Source organism: Ranitomeya variabilis, chromosome 3, assembly GCF_051348905.1.
Source record: "Ranitomeya variabilis isolate aRanVar5 chromosome 3, aRanVar5.hap1, whole genome shotgun sequence".
NCBI lineage: Eukaryota > Metazoa > Chordata > Amphibia > Anura > Dendrobatidae > Ranitomeya > Ranitomeya variabilis.
Window position 1 is genome coordinate 28,691,911 of NC_135234.1, and position 16,343 is coordinate 28,708,253.

Below are 16,343 nucleotides of genomic sequence, written 5' to 3' on the forward strand. Positions count from 1 at the left end.
AAAGATTTATCAACCCTTTTTGTGCGTTTAGAGCATGCTGATATAACATGAGCTGAATCACCACAATAAAAACACAATCCATTTTTCCGCCTATAATTTTGCCGTTCACTTCTGGACTGAATTCTATCACATTGCATAGTCTCAGGTGCCTGTTCAGAAGACACCGCCAACTGGTGCACGGGTTTGCGCTCCTGTAAACGCCGATCAATCTGAATGGCCATAGCCATCGACTCATTCAGACCTGTAGGCGTAGGGAACCCCACCATAATATCCTTAATGGCCTCGGAAAGACCATTTCTGAAGTTTGCAGCCAGGGCGCACTCATTCCACTGAGTAAGCACCGACCATTTCCGAAATTTTTGACAATATATTTCCGCTTCATCATGCCCCTGAGAGAGGGCTAATAAAGCCTTTTCAGCCAGAATCTCCAGGTTGGGTTCCTCATAGAGCAATCCCAATGCCAGAAAAAACGCATCCACATTGAGCAATGCAGGATCCCCTGGTGCCAATGCAAATGCCCAATTCTGAGGGTCGCCCCGCAGGAAAGATATTACAATCTTGACCTGTTGAGCAGGGTCTCCAGAGGAGCGAGATTTTAAAGAAAGAAACAATTTACAATTGTTCCTGAAATTCAGGAAGGTAGATCTATCTCCAGAAAAGAACTCTGGAATAGGAATTCTAGGTTCAGACATGGGAGTGTGAACAACAAAATCCTGTATGTTTTGAACTTTTGCCGCGAGATTACTCAGGCTGGAAGCCAAACTCTGGACATCCATGTTAAACAGCTAATATCAGAGCCATTCAAGGGTTAAGAGGAGGTAAGAAGCAGCTAGACAGCAATTAAGGGCTAGGCAGCAAAACTCTGAAGGGAAAAAAAAAAAAAATTCCCTTAAACACTTCTTTTTCTCCTGCTTCAGCCCAAACAATTAACACTTTGTGGGCCGGCTATACTGTCATGAATCCCAATGGCTAGGGATAGCAAGGGACAAGCAAAGTAATACAAAATATCGGACGAGCTCTAGGGTGATGGAACCTGGGCTGACCGCTGCCCTACGCCTGACAAACGCAACTAGAGATAGCCAGGGAGCGTGCCTACGTTGGTTCTAGATGCCACGCACCAGCCTAAGAGCTAACTAGTACTGCAGAGAAAATAAGACCTCACTTGCCTCCAGAGGAATGAACCCCAAAAGGTATAGTTGCCCCCCACATGTATTGACGGTGAAATGAGAGGAAGGCACGCACATAGAGATGATATATATAGGTTCAGCAAATTGAGGCCCGCTGTAAACTAGAAAGCAGAACGATACAAAAGGGGTCTGAGCGGTCAGCAAAAAACCCTAATCAAAAAACCATCCTGAGATTACAAGAACCCATGTGCCAACTCATGGCACATGGGGAGAACCTCAGTCCACTAGAGCTACCAGCTAGCATAGAGACATAATAAGCAAGCTGGACAAAAAACCAAACAACTGAAAATCAGCACTTAGCTTATCCTGAAAGATCTGGGAGCAGGTAGGCAGGAACCAAACAGAGCACATCTGAATACATTGATAGCCGGCAAGGGAATGACAGAAAGGCCAGGTAAAATAGGAAACACCCAGCCTCTGATGGACAGGTGGAAACCAAAGGCCTCAACCCACCAAAGTCACCCAGTACCAGCAGTAACCACCAGAGGGAGCCCACAAACAGAATCCACAACACCGCTCTGACTGTCTGCCGGCCGGAAAGTGAGAGCACAGCACAGCAGTGACGTCACCGCTGCGCTCTGCTCTCACTGTACGGCGGCACTCAGTCAGAGCGGGAAGCAGACGGCAAGGGACCTGAAGGACACCGAAATGTGAGTATGTACGTTTTATTTTTTTTTTACTTTTACGCTGGTAACCACGATAAACATCGGGTTACTAAGCACGGCCCTGCGCTTAGTAACCCGATGTTTAGCCTGGTTACCCAGGACCTTGGCATCGTTGGTCGCTGGAGAGCGGTCTGTGTGACAGCTCCCCAGCGACCACACAACGACTTTCCAACGATCACGGCCAGGTCGTATCGCTGGTCGTGATCGTTGGTAAATCGTTATGTGAGACGGTACCCTTAGGGTTGGAATTAGGGCTAGGGTTGGAAATAGGGTTAAGATTAGGCTTGTGGTTAGGGTTAAGGATAGGGTTAGGGTTGTGTTGGGGTTACAGTTGTGGGTAGGGTTGGGATTAGGATTAGGGTTAGGGTTGGATTTAGGGTTACGGGTGTGTTGGGGTTAGGGTTGTGGTTAGGGGTGTGTTGGGGTTAGGGTTGTGATTAGGGTTATGGCTACAGTTGGGATTAGGGTTAGGGGTGTGTTGGGGTTAGTGTTGAAGTTAGAATTGAGGGGTTTCCACTGTTTAGGCACATCAGGGGTCTCCAAACGCAACATGGCGCCACCATTGATTCCAGCCAATCTTGCGTTCAAAAAGTCAAATGGTGCGCCCTCCCTTCCAAGCCCCGACGTGCGCCCAATCAGTGGTTTACCCCCACATATGGGATACCAGCGTACTCAGGACAAACTGGGCAACAACTGTTGGGGTCCAATTTCTCCTGCTACCCTTGTGAAAAAAAAATTGCTTGCTAAAACATCTTTTTTGAGGACAGAAAAATGATTTTTAATTTTCACGGCTCTGCGTTGTAAACTTCTGTGAAGCACTTGGGGGTTGAACGTGCTCACCACACATCTAGATAAGTTCTTTTGGGGGTCTAGTTTCCAAAATGGGGTCACTTAGGGGGGCTTTCTACTGTTTAGGCACATCAGGGGCTCTGCAAATGCAACGTGACGCCCGCAGACCATTCCATCAAAGTCTGCATTTCAAATGTCACTACTTCCCTTCCGAGCCCTGATGTGCGCCCAAACAGTGGTTTACCCCCACATATGAGGTATCAGCGTACTCACAGCAAACTGGGCAACAAATATTGGGGTCCAATTTCTCCTGTTACCCTTGTGAAAATAAACAATTGCTTGCTAAAACATCTTTTTTGAGGAAAGAAAAATGATTTTTTATTTTCACGGCTCTGCGTTGTAAACTTCTGTGAAGCACTTGGGGGTTGAACGTGCTCACCACACATCTAGATAAGTTCCTTGGGGGGTCTAGTTTCCAAAATGGGGTCACTTGTGGGGGGTTTCTACTGTTTAGGCACATCAGGGGCTCTGCAAACGTAACATGATTCCTGCAGACCATTCCATCAAAGTCTGCATTCCAAATCGTCACTACTTCCCTTCCGAGCCCCGGCATGTGCCCAAACAGTGGTTTACCCCCACATATGGGGTATCAGCGTACTCAGGAGAAACTGCACAACAACTTTGGGGTCCAATTTCTCCTGTTACCCTTGGGAAAATAAAAAATTGTGGGTTAAAAAATCATTTTTGAGGAAAGAAAATTTTTTATTTTCATGGCTCTGCGTTATAAACTTCTGTGAAGCACCTGGGGGTTTAAAGTGCTCACTATGCATCTAGATTAGTTTCTTGGGGGGTCTAGTTTCCAAAATGGGGTCACTTGTAGGGGAGCTCCAATGTTTAGGCACACAGGGGCTCTCCAAATGCGACATGGTGTCCACTAACGATTGGAGCTAATTTTCCATTCAAAAAGTCAAATGTCGCGCCTTCCCTTCCGAGCCTTGCCGTGCACCCAAACAGTGGTTTACCCCCACATATGAGGTATCAGCGAACTCAGGAGAAATTGCCCAACAAATTTTAGGATCCATTTTATCCTGTTGCCCATGTGAAAATGAAAAAATTGAGGCTAAAAGAAATTTTGTGTGAAAAAAAAGTACTTTTTCATTTTTACGGATTAATTTGTGAAGCACCTGGGGGTTTAAAGTGCTCACTGTGCATCTAGATAAGTTCCTTGGGGGGTCTAGTTTCCAAAATGGGGTCACTTGTGGGGGAGCTCCAATGTTTAGGCACACAGGGCCTCTCCAAACCTGACATGGTGTCCGCTAACGATGGAGATAATTTTTCATTCAAAAAGTCAAATGGCGTTCCTTCCCTTCCGAGCCTTACCATGTGCCCAAACAGTAGTTTACCCCCACATATGGGGTATTGGCGTACTCAGGAGAAATTGCCCAACCAATTTTAGGATCCATTTTATCCTGTTGCCCATGTGAAAATGAAAAAATTGAGGCTAAAAGAAATTTTGTGTGAAAAAAAAGTACTTTTTCATTTTTACGGATTAATTTGTGAAGCACCTGGGGGTTTAAAGTGCTCACTATGCTTCTAGATAAGTTCCTTGGGGGGTCTAGTTTCCAAAATGGGGTCACTTGTGGGGGAGCTCCAATGTTTAGGCACACGGGGGCTCTCCAAACGCGACATGGTGTCCGCTAAAGATTGGAGCCAATTTTTCATTCAAAAAGTCAAATGGCGCTCCTTCCCTTCCGAGCCCTGCCGTGCGCCCAAACAGTGGTTTACCCCCACATATGAGGTATCAGCGTACTCAGGACAAATTGGACAACAACATTCGTGGTCCAGTTTCTCCTTTTACCCTTGGGAAAATAAAAAAATTGTTGCGAAAAGATAATTTTTGTGACTAAAAAGTTAAATGTTCATTTTTTACTTCCATGTTGCTTCTGCTGCTGTGAAACACCTGAAGGGTTAATAAACTTCTTGAATGTGGTTTTGAGCACCTTGAGGGGTGCAGTTTTTAGAATGGTGTCACTTTTGGGTATTTTCAGCCATGTAGAACCCTCAAACTGACTTCAAATGTGAGGTGGTCCCTAAAAAAAATGGTTTTGTAAATTTTGTTGTAAAAATGAGAAATCACTGGTCAAATTTTAACCCTTATAACTTCCTAGCAAAAAAAAAATTTGTTTCCAAAATTGTGCTGATGTAAAGTAGACATGTGGGAAACGTTATTTATTAACTATTTTGTGTCACATAACTCTCTGGTTTAACAGAATAAAAATTCAAAATGTGAAAATTGCAAAATTTTCAAATTTTTCGCCAAATTTCCGTTTTTTTCACAAATAAACTCAGAAATTATCGACCTAAATTTACCACTAACATGAAGCCCAATATGTCACGAAAAAACAATCTCAGAACCGCAAGGATCCGTTGAAGCGTTCCTGAGTTATTACCTCATAAAGGGACACTGGTCAGAATTGCAAAAAATGGCAAGGTCATTAAGGCCAAAATAGGCTGGGTCATGAAGGGGTTAAAAAAAAACAAAAAGATCGCATGTAGTAGTAACTAGAAGCAGAATGTTTGTGAATTTTTAGGTGTATGTATATTTTCCAAAAAGATTGCATCAAGGTAGAGCCTTCAATTTGAAGTTCCTTGTTGGTAAGTATTTCTGGTCAGGTGTAAAATGTAAATTTGCAGGAGTTTCTCTTTTTACTCTCCTTATGGGAAGAGTTGATCACTTTATATGAGAGGGTCCTAAATTTATTTTAAGTTTTGGGTGGATCGTGGTTCCTTTACACCCAAACTCCACCCTCAGAGATGGGTTTTATATAACATATCCGATTTACTGATCTGCAATACCACACACCTCCTACAGACTCTTGTGGAGCTGTATCTAGAAAAAATATTTTAGAAACTGCTTAAAAAAAATACATGTTTTTATTAGATTGTTGAATGTATTGTTACTTGCACATTTATTATGCATTCACATTTTTTTATGTTTTTTTTTTCCTTTTCTTAAGGTGATGTGATGAACTTGCCGCCGTACCTTAGAATGGACTTTTTATTAAATCGTGGTGCTTCAGGAACTAGCAGAGACTTGGGTTTAGGGCAGGCTTGCTTGGAACCTCAGAAAAGCCGAACCTTGAAGCGACCCACAGTTTTGGAACCAATACCCATGGAAAACCCTTCAGCACGTGAAGTACAGTCGTGGCAGCCCAGTGCGGGGGCAGCGGCGGCTGCACCGGTGCCTCCACGAGAGGCATCAGAGCTTGGACAGGCAGCTAAAATAAGCAGTTCACAGGAATCACTGCTGGACTCCCGGGGCCACTTGAAAGGAAATAACCCTTACACAAAATCATACACCCTGGTATAACAGCAAGAAAACAGCTTGTAAATACTGATACAACAAAATGCAAATCAAAGCTACCTTTTTCTACTGAATTCCAACATTTATAATTTAAAGAAAAGAGAAAAAAAAAGATTGCCAAAAACATTGAAATGATACAAAAACTGCGCAAAGACTCTTGTTTCTTTCCTTATTTTTTTAATTTTCCTTTTGGGTCACTCTAGAAAAAAAAACATTCATCTCCTCTTCCCGGATGTCAAACTCTTGAATGAATTTGGGTTCTTTTTTTTTTTTAAGTTCCATTTGTACCAAATCTTTTTGTACAATCTGGTGCATGAGAACATTTTACTTGAACGTCCCTTAATTATACAAACTAACGAGAATCCAGATTTCAGAGCTATGAAGGGGGAAAAAATCATTAACGTCATGCAATCTTTATTTACCGGTATTTATTTTTTTTGTTTGTTTTTGTTCCATGGAATTCTATCAAAGCAGATTTTTTTTTTTCATTTCAGTTATCAAATTGACTCGTTAAATTCTTGTCTTTTGAGAGCTAAAGGGTCTTCTGCCTTCTGCTGTGAAGCCTGCTATAATTTGCTGGCTCAAGATGACTCTTTTTAGAAGTTTCTTTCATACCGATAGGTAGAATATGCACTATACAAGGCTTTAAAATAAGTTTCATTTTCCTAACTCACAACCCTTGTAGAATGCTGATTTTGAGAAAGCAATTTTGAAATATTACCTCCTTTTTTTTTCTTTTTTTTTTAATTATTATTATTCATCAGGTGAAATTTCCATCATCGTCTTTATGTAAAGTCAGGTATGTGATGAAGGGCTATCATCCAAAGCATAAGGGCTCTGATCCACATACTGTGCACTCCCAACATGTAGCCAACGACTGCAGAGTTACACTGTTCAATGGAAATTCAGCCACTGTGCGGACACACACGGGTGTAAAATTCCCAATAATAAAGTAAGAATTGTTTTTTCTTACCATTAAACGAGCTGTTCAATTTACGCCAGGATATAATAAAAAATAAATAAATAAACTAATTAACACTTTGTTAAAATGAGTGCCAGTTTCTACTAATTGAGCATCCAATTTGTCAACTCGAAACGCGTCAGTAATTTTTCTATTTTAATAGAGTCACAATAGAGAAATTTTTGCATTTAATTCGCTCTGCTGGATGGAAAAACCTGTTCTCATCTCATTTAGATTTGAAGCTTGCTTACCTAGAATTATTCACAATTATTATTTTTTTACCTTTTTTTTCATAATGTTGCAGAAGATAATTTGATTGGATAAGTAAACAAAAAACAAATGAAATAGAAAAAAATCTTTGTTACGTAGTTCTTAGTTAAATTTACTTGATTAAAAAGTAGCAAATATTTAGTTTTATATATATTTTACTATTTTTGTTCCCCTTTTTTATCCTAAAAACATATCAAGTCTTAGCTGACTTGTTTTTGGTGGTAGGTTAAACTATTCTTTCAGATTACTAAAGGATTCTTGGATGGGTCTAGGTTTCACGTCAAATGGGCAAGAAAAGCTCATTAAATAATACAAATTATTATTATTTCTATAGCACTTTACAATTGGGGACCAAATCTATTAAGGGAAGAGTTAGAAATTACCTACCATAATTAAAAAAAAAAATCAAAAACATCAAATTATCATTCTAATCCGTCCACTGTTATACGGCTGAATTTCCATTGAATTGAGTCATAAATTATTGCCTTTAAAAAAAAAAAAAGTAACATACCAATATATTTTCACACCAGAAAAATTGTCTTGTCAGTTCGGATAATTAGCAAATTTTTGTTACACCCTTTAACAGGAGCGGGTACCAAACAATGTGTCACTTCACCATTCAGGAGCCCTATTTCAGTTGGTCGCCTTATGCCGGATTTACATTGAAGATTTATTTTTTTACTGCATTGGCCAAATGTGCCATTTTTATTTTTAAAAAATCCCTTTTACAAATTGCATTTTTGGCCACTGTTTTGCTGTATTTGTATCATGATCATGCCCCAGTTGTGTTTTTTGTGATGATTCTTTTTTCCCCAACTCTTTCAATATGAAATCACAGAAAAAGGGAGAACTCTCAAAATCTCATTCTTTTGGGGTTCTTGAATCCTCATGTTATCGACTAGTCGTTCCACGTATAAACCTGACGTTAAAGGGGTATTCCTATCTTCAAGATCCTATCCGAATATGTAGTAGGTTTATTATTATTATTAATAATAATAATAATAATAATAATATTAGCACATACCCAGTATATAATAGGTGTAATAATAATAATATTAGCAAATACCTAGTATGTAATAGGTATAATAAAAATATTAACAAATAACCAATATGTAATAGGTGTAATAATAACAATATTAGCAAATACCTCCAATTATACATGAAGCATAGTTCTTCTGATTCACAATGTCACTTACCCCATGTGCAGGACAGTGCAGTAGCTTAGGTATCCATGGTTACGACAATTCATAAAATGACAGTTAGTTGCTTTTGGTCATAACCATGGATACCTAAGGTCTTGCAATGTTTACACATGAGGAAAGATGTAGCAAATCAGAAGAACTATACTACATTTCTAATTTGAGGTATTTGCTATTATTATTATTATTACACCCACTACATATTGAGATAGGATCTTGGAGATTAGAATACCCCTTTAAGGTTTTTTTTGTTTCTTTGGGCAATGTTTATTATTAATAAACACAAACTTTGGTCTGATTATAAATGCACAACTCCTAACTTTATACTGTTTTTTTTTTTTATATACTGAAAAAAACTAGTCCGTACCTGACATGACTTTCAAACTTTTTTTTTTTTGTATAATTGGATAAACCTAAAAAAACAAAATTGTTTTTTGTTTCAGATATATATTTTTTACTTTATCTCATAAAAATATCATTGCTTTCAAACATCAATCCTTTAAGAGTAGAGTGAAAGAATAGGCCAATAAAATCTTATACAGAAATGTTTATCTACCGTAATTAATTTTTTAAGTAATTAAAAATTTTTTAAAGTAATTATTTCTTTTATTTTCTTACAAGTACCGTATATATGTTTCAAGCTGAATAGGTCCTAATGATCATTTCAGTCTGGGCCGTGTTTTGCATATAAACATACATTTTTCGATATTTTTTTAAGAAAACCTTACATACCTGTATACTTATAAGGTGCAACACAAATTAGGTTGTTGGGAAAAAAATATATAGAGGAGATATTGACTATTGCAAATTGCGGTGCAATCTGAAACATCAGTTATGGCGGCTGAGTTAACGACTGTGAACATTTTTGATCTTATGGCATCAATGAGTGGATATATATTTTTGTAACAGAGTAGATGTCTTCTTTTTATATTTTGTCTGATAACGTACTTTGTGTTGAAATGCGGTTTATCTGTGGGATTGTACAGTGTCTGTAAACTTTCTGGATTGTCTCCATTTCAAAAACATAAAAAAATACAAATTGTCCATTATTTTTATTTATTTTTTAGGGGACACATTTTTTTTTAATTTTTTTGAAAATAAAACCGATAATATACGCTATGGGACCGATTCATCAAAGCAATTTTGGCAGAAATTGCTTCAAAAAGTCACAAATTTTGCCACTTTTGGTCTTGATGAATCAGGGCCTATGTTTTTTTTTATAAATTCATAAGGGAGAAATTTAATCTTTCCTTTTTTCCCCCTTTTTTTTGCATATCACATTTGGCTTAGTAAGTTACCACCATATTTGTCAAATCCTCATTAAAAAAAAATGTATAAAATAATAGTAACATTTAAAAAGTAATAATTCCTAATTTTACTATTAAATCACTTCAAAAAATTTTAGTTCAACAAACAGCTTTTTTTTCCAATTTTTTTTTTTAAATTGAACTTTTATTTTCCAAAATCAGTCCTGATCAAAATACATTCCCTGAACAATACCGCACTACAGCCTTTGTGTACCGTAAACAATGTTAGAAGGAAAACCTATTGGCCGTATTCATCAAAGCTTTTACACAAGTATTCAGACCTAAAAGTTGCAAAATGTTGATGCAACTCCAAGCTGCACTAAAATTTGGCGTCTTTTGGCATTCTTACGACATTTTTGCCCAGCTCTGACAAAGTGGTTGGAAGGTGACGTGGTGACCACTTAAGGTCAACTTCTTGACGGCAGTGGTTGCTAAGCCACGAATTTTTCTCCAGCAAGGACTGGAGTAGTATTTGTGGCGAGGCGCACATGGAGGCGCTCACCACTTGTCTGAAGCTCCTGATGCATTATGAGGTGTGCGCCTCTTCATGAATCAATAGCGTCTGACTCCAGGCCATCTCCTCATCAAGACCAACTCCGGTCTTGATGATTTTGGCCTATATTTGTAAACCAAAAATTTTGACAAGCATCTAAAAACAAAATATTTCTCCTTCAAAGTCTCGTTGGACTTTAAATGTAACACTGTTTTGCATTTCCTGTATTTTGTATGTGTTCACCAGTAGAGATGAGTGAATTTACAGAAATTGGATTCGCCCCAGTCATTTGAATAAATTCGACCTAAATCAAATTTCCCAACCAAACTCAACACCTATCAAACTGCTGGTAAATCCGTTTATCATGCTCTGAGATATTTCCAGACCCCAGATAATAATAAACAGAGAGGTTAAAAAATATTATACTCACATCGTCCCTCACATGCCCTGGCAACACAGATCCCCCCCCCCCCCCCCCCCCCCCCCTCAGTTTTCCGCTGGCTCAATTCCTCCTGCCTCCTCGAGTCTTCTCTTCCATCTTCAGCCTTCTTCAATTTTTGGTGCTAAACTAGGTCTCACTCGGTTGCGTCGGACCGTCGGCACAAAAAAACATTACATGTAACTTTTTTTGTGCGTCGTGACCGTCTTTTCCGACCGCGCATGCGCGGCCGGAACTCCCTCCCCCGCACATCACAATGGGGAAGTGGATGCGTTGTAAAACTGCATCCACTGCCACCGTTGTGCGGCGCTTTCACAGCTTGCGTCGGTGCTCCGCAACGACGTGCAGTGCACGACGCTAGTGTGAAAGTAGCCTAAGGATGATGATGGAAGAGAAGATCGGAGCTGGTGGGAGGAAGTGAGCCAAGAGAGGACTAACCGGGGATCTGAGGTGCCAAGACAGGTGATGGATGAGATGAGCATAATGTTTTTTTTAAGCATTTCATCTCTGTAAAACATCAAACATAATGGGGGCTAGTAAATCAAATGGTAAGTCAACCAAATTGCCCCAAAATTTGGGATCTGTCAAATTAAATTTTTTTGTGAAATTTGCAGTCAATTTTATTCAACTTGAATCCATTCACTCATCTCTGCTTTACATCTTACTGCTTCTACTCAGAGGATCAAATTATTTGGATATTTAAGAAAAATGTGATCTAAGTATAGGGTGGACATGGTCCAAAGTAGGAACCAAAAGGACTCAAGGGAACTTGTGGCCGACACCTAAAATATTTATAGGAAATACACGGATACCGGAGACAAATATAATTTTATTTAATTAAAAAGACATGTTATTCATATAAGTTTATTATTAACTCTTTTTTTTTACTTTGCTTTTTGCTTTACTTTTTGCTTTTATAATCACTTAGAGGTTCCAATATTTTTTCACTTTTTTCCCTCTAAGGAAGGAATATGCTGTCCTATGTTTGCAAGATAAAATCTTTCGCACCTTGATCTGTCAGCAACATGTGTAAAGTGAACCATACACTAGAGTTCAGAAGGCCATTTCCCAGTTTGTGAAGGTTGTAGTTTTGGATGAAAATGCAGTCAATTCTCTGCCTCAATCTGAGACCTTGTTCCTTTTTGGCCAAACATCTTTAATTGGGGTCCTAGTTAAAGGGGCAAAGGTAGCAGTTGCGCAATTTGATGTCAACGACTGCACCCAACCTTCCACTCTCCATCATTCTTTGCTCATTCGCATCACCATGGCACAACATTTTCCCTTTTGGGCCTCCTGGGAGCTCTAGTGTTTGGTGATCTTCTGTTTGGGTTCGCATTATTACCTTTTAAATGTATTTGTATGTTCATTTGTAACTGTAATTCCGATGAAAAATTTAAGGAGGGTCGGAAGTGATTTTTTTTCCTTTTACAAAATTAAAATTTTCCCCAAAAAATTATAATAAATGTCAATGATTGATTGTACAAATGTTCAACCCTCAAGGTCAAATTGGTGTAAAATGTTGTCATCCCCAATTATGGTTAGGTTATACCCAGTAAGGGTAAAGGTCATCACAGAGTGCCGCGACACAATCGGATCTTTCCCGCTATGTTTCCCCATTGTTGAAGCCTCACTATGCACTATGCCTTTATATTTTATTACATGACAGTAATGTAATATGACATAAATATCAGCCATTTTCTTACATTCTTAGATTTCCTACTAATTTTCACTGTGTGATTGGGAAATAGGTATTAGATGGGGGACAGGATGTGTCAGTTGTGGAATTTTTAATAATATCGGATTTAAGTCTCAGTCCAATAATTCACTGATTCACTATAACTCGTGCCCATCTTTGCCTCAGTTTTCCAATTCTAATTAAGTTAATAATTAAAAGAGAAATTCTCACTTGCTAAAGGTGTGATGACTTTTTATTTGTGTGGTGAATGTCTTCCTTTGGGAAATAAAAACATAAAAGTAAATTTAATCAGTTCAAACCAATGTATGTACCCTAGATATAAGTTTGATAGATATCAGAAATATATAAAGCAAGAGAGATAGAAAATTAGATTGAAAGATAGATACACACGTGGGCAAAATTGTTAGTACACTTCTGTTAAAGTAAGAAAAAAAAACATTGAAAGGGTTAAAACTAATTTTACCATAGGGACATGTGAAACTAAAGCATGTCCTGTAATTAACATCACAGGTGTCTACAAACTTATAATCAGTCAGACTTTCTATTTACAGGGTGAAAAGTAGTCATTGTGCTGTTTGTTATCATGATGTGCACCACACTGAACATGGAGCAAAGAAAGCTGAGGAGAGAGTTGTCTCAGGAGATTAGATAGAAAATTGTACACAAACATGTTAACGTTAAAGGCAATAAGACCATCTTTAAACAGCTCGATGTTTCTGTTACTACAGGTGCACATATTATTCAGTAGGTTAAGGTCTATGGGGTGATAGCCACCCTACCTGGACAGTAGCCAACCACCACAAAAGAAAAATTGATGACAAATTGAAGAGATGGATAATACAAATGGTAGCCAAAGAGCCCAGAACAACTTCCAAAGAGATTAGTGGTGAACTCCAAGGTCAAGGTCTGTCAGTGTTAGATTGCACCATCCAGAACTGTTTTGGCCAAAGTGGACTTCATTGAAGATGATCGAGAAAGAAACCACTGCTGAAAGCAAATCATAATGTAAAGCTGTGAGGGTATCCCTGCATGATCCCTCTCCTTCCTCCTTGCAGGGACGCCGACATACTCACTGTTCCGGCTGCTAAGCGGACTCTCAGTGTCCTGCACGATTTCCTGGTTCCCTTGGGCCTGTGGGCATTGTGCAGGTCTCCCAACGGCACTCTCTCCGATTATTAAAGGGGAAATTCCCCGAGCCAGTACCTGGGAGGCATCTAGTATTTAAGGCACACTCCCCTGTAAGGAGATGCCTGTACAACGCCCTTCTTAGTGATTCGTTTGCCTTTGTTCCTGCTTAGTTGTCAGGTTCCTGAACCTATTCCCGTACTTATTCTGTTAGTACCTGAACCTGTGTCCGTGACCTGTGTCTGCCCTTGTTGTTTAACCCAGAATCTGTTCTGTTTCCTGCTGTACCTTTCTTCTCCCTGTGGTATTTGAGCCTCTTACCGCTCCATGCGGTACCTGAACCTGACTCTGCTCCTTGTGGTACCTGAACCTGACTCTGCTCCCTGCGGTACATGAACCTTGACACCGCTCCTGCCGTACCTGAGCCTAAAGCTGCATCTGCGGTACTTGAAGCCTGACACCACTCCAGCGGTACATGAGCCAGAAGCCCCACCCACGGTACCCAAATCCTGTCACCGCTCCTGCAGTACCTGAGTCTAAAGCCGCACTTGAACTCAGACATCGCTCCTGCGGCATCTGAAGCCGCAACCGCGGTACCTGAATCTTGAAACCATACCAACTGTACCTGAACCCTAAAGCCACACCCACGGTAACTGTACCCTAAAGCCACACCTGCGGTACCTGAACCCTAAAGCCACACCGGCGGTACCTGAACCCTGAAGCCGCACCCCCATGGTACCTGAACCCTAAAGCCTCACCCGCAGTACCTGAACCATGATGCCACACCCGGGGTATCTGAACCCTGAAGCTGCACCCGTGGTACTTAAAGGGAACCTGTCAGCAGGATAGTGCACAGTAACCTACAGTGTCAGGTCAGCGCCGTTATACTGATTACAATGATACTTTGGTTGATGAAATCCATCTTGTCGTTGTTGTTTAATCTTTGTTTTCAGTTTTGAGTTAATGATATGCTCGTGCCCGGGGTTGGGGCTGTGGGAGGACTCTTTATGTGGTGCCCTGATTATATATTCATAATGCAGACTGCTGACAGATCACTGATCCCTCACTGACCTGCACCCCTATTTTTCTTAATGAATACCTGTATATACTGAAGAAAAAAAAACAAAAAACGCTTTTGCAGGCAGGTGGCAGCCGTGGCTCCTGCTCTGCAGCATAATCGCAAGTTTAGTGTCCAGTTAATAAGTATTCTTAATGTTATTGAGCAAGTGTAAAAAAAAATATTTTGAAGATGGCGCCTGCGCAGTAGCATCTATCAGTGTGTATAGAGATCCGATAGCTACAATTGCGCAGGCTCTGGTGGCGCCATCTGGCTGGAGAGGAAAAAAATCTTCAAGATGGTGCCACCCGATCATGCGCAGTAGCAGCTCTCTGAGATCGCCGAGGGATCGGTGACCTGTCAGCAGTCTACATTATGAATACCTAATCAGAGCACCACAAGAAGACCACCACAGGCCGCCCCGGAGTACGAGCATATCATTAACTAAAAGCTGAAAATAAAGATTAAAGAGCAACCACAAGACGAATTCCATCAACCAAGGGATCATTTTAATCAGTATAACGGTGCCGACCTGACACTGTAGGTTGCACAATCCTGCTGACAGGTTCCCTTTAAGCCCTGAAGCTGCACCTGTGGTACCTGAACCTGAAACCGTTCTGACAGTACCAGCACCAGTGTCTCCTCTAATTAGCGTCCAGAGTCCGTACTGTTGAAGCCTGTTCAAGTATCCGAATCCAGTCCAGTCTGTGACTCCGAGTCAGTGTCCATTCTGCCCGATAACCCAGAACTTGTGTTGTCTAAACAGAGTCCGAATCCTGTCCTGCCAGTGACCCTGAGCTTGTCCAATTCTGTTATCCTAATCCCTTGGGTCAGCAGCAGCAGAATCGGGGATTGTTTGGAGTGGTATCTGGCGCCTACCTGCAGCTGAAGCCTAACTCCATCAGGAGCTCTAGCGAAAAACAGGTAGCCACTTAGCTACGCCTCTGCTAGGTAAGCCTGGATTGTAGCACAGTGTGTCCACGATCCACACGTGCTTGACGCGTAGTCTGGAAGTTGCCAAAATGCATATTGACCAACCACAAAGCTACTGGGAGAATGTCCGGTGGACAGAGGAGACAAAGTGGAGCTTTTTGGCATCACATCAACTCCATGTTCACAGATGCAAAAATTAAGCCTACAGTCACTTGTAGGAGGCTCGGGTATGTTTTGGAGTGGCTTTGGTGCATCTGGCACAGGGGGTCTTGAATCTGTGCAGGGTACAATGAAACCTCAAGGCTATCAAGTCATTCTGGAGTAAAATGTGCTGCCTAGTCTCAGAAAGCTCGGGTCTGAGTCATAGGTCATAGGTCCTCAAACAGGATAATGATCCAAAACCGCTAAAAACATCCAAGAATGGCTGAAGGCAAAGCAGTGGACTACTCTGAAGTGACTTCTATGAGCCCTGATCTTAATCCTATTGAACATGTGAGGAAGAAGCTGAAACATCTAGTCTGGAGAAGGCGGCATCACATCTGAAAAAGATGTTTGTTTGCAGTGATTGCCTCAAAAGGTTGTGCAACAAAATATTAACTTAAGGACTATAATTTTCATTTTTATTTTTATTTTTCTGTTGAACCAAAATTCAAAAGCAAAAAAGTAAAGGTTGATTCTTCTTATTAGAATTCAGTAAATTTGCATAGAAAATGACATTCATTGTGATGTTTCTTACTTCACCAGAAGGTACGAACAATTGTGGCCATGTGTGTAGATAATAGATATGAGATAGATAATAAATATCAGATGGATAGAATAGATGAAGAATATTGTAACTGTAATAGGAACCAGAATAAC

The 16,343-nt window shown here is 40.2% G+C and overlaps 1 protein-coding gene across 2 annotated transcripts in view; it reads left to right on the forward strand.

The window, feature by feature from the left end:
* The window catches only part of DSCAM (DS cell adhesion molecule), a 518,766-nt gene extending 511,041 nt beyond the window's left edge, over nt 1–7,725 (forward strand). For both annotated transcript variants that reach the window (XM_077293859.1, XM_077293860.1), the window contains exon 33: nt 5,659–7,725. In XM_077293859.1, the coding sequence (XP_077149974.1) occupies nt 5,659–6,011 (353 nt within the window). In that variant the 3' untranslated portion in view covers nt 6,012–7,725. The remainder of the gene's footprint in view (nt 1–5,658) is intronic.
* The last annotated feature ends 8,618 nt before the right edge of the window (nt 7,726–16,343 follow it).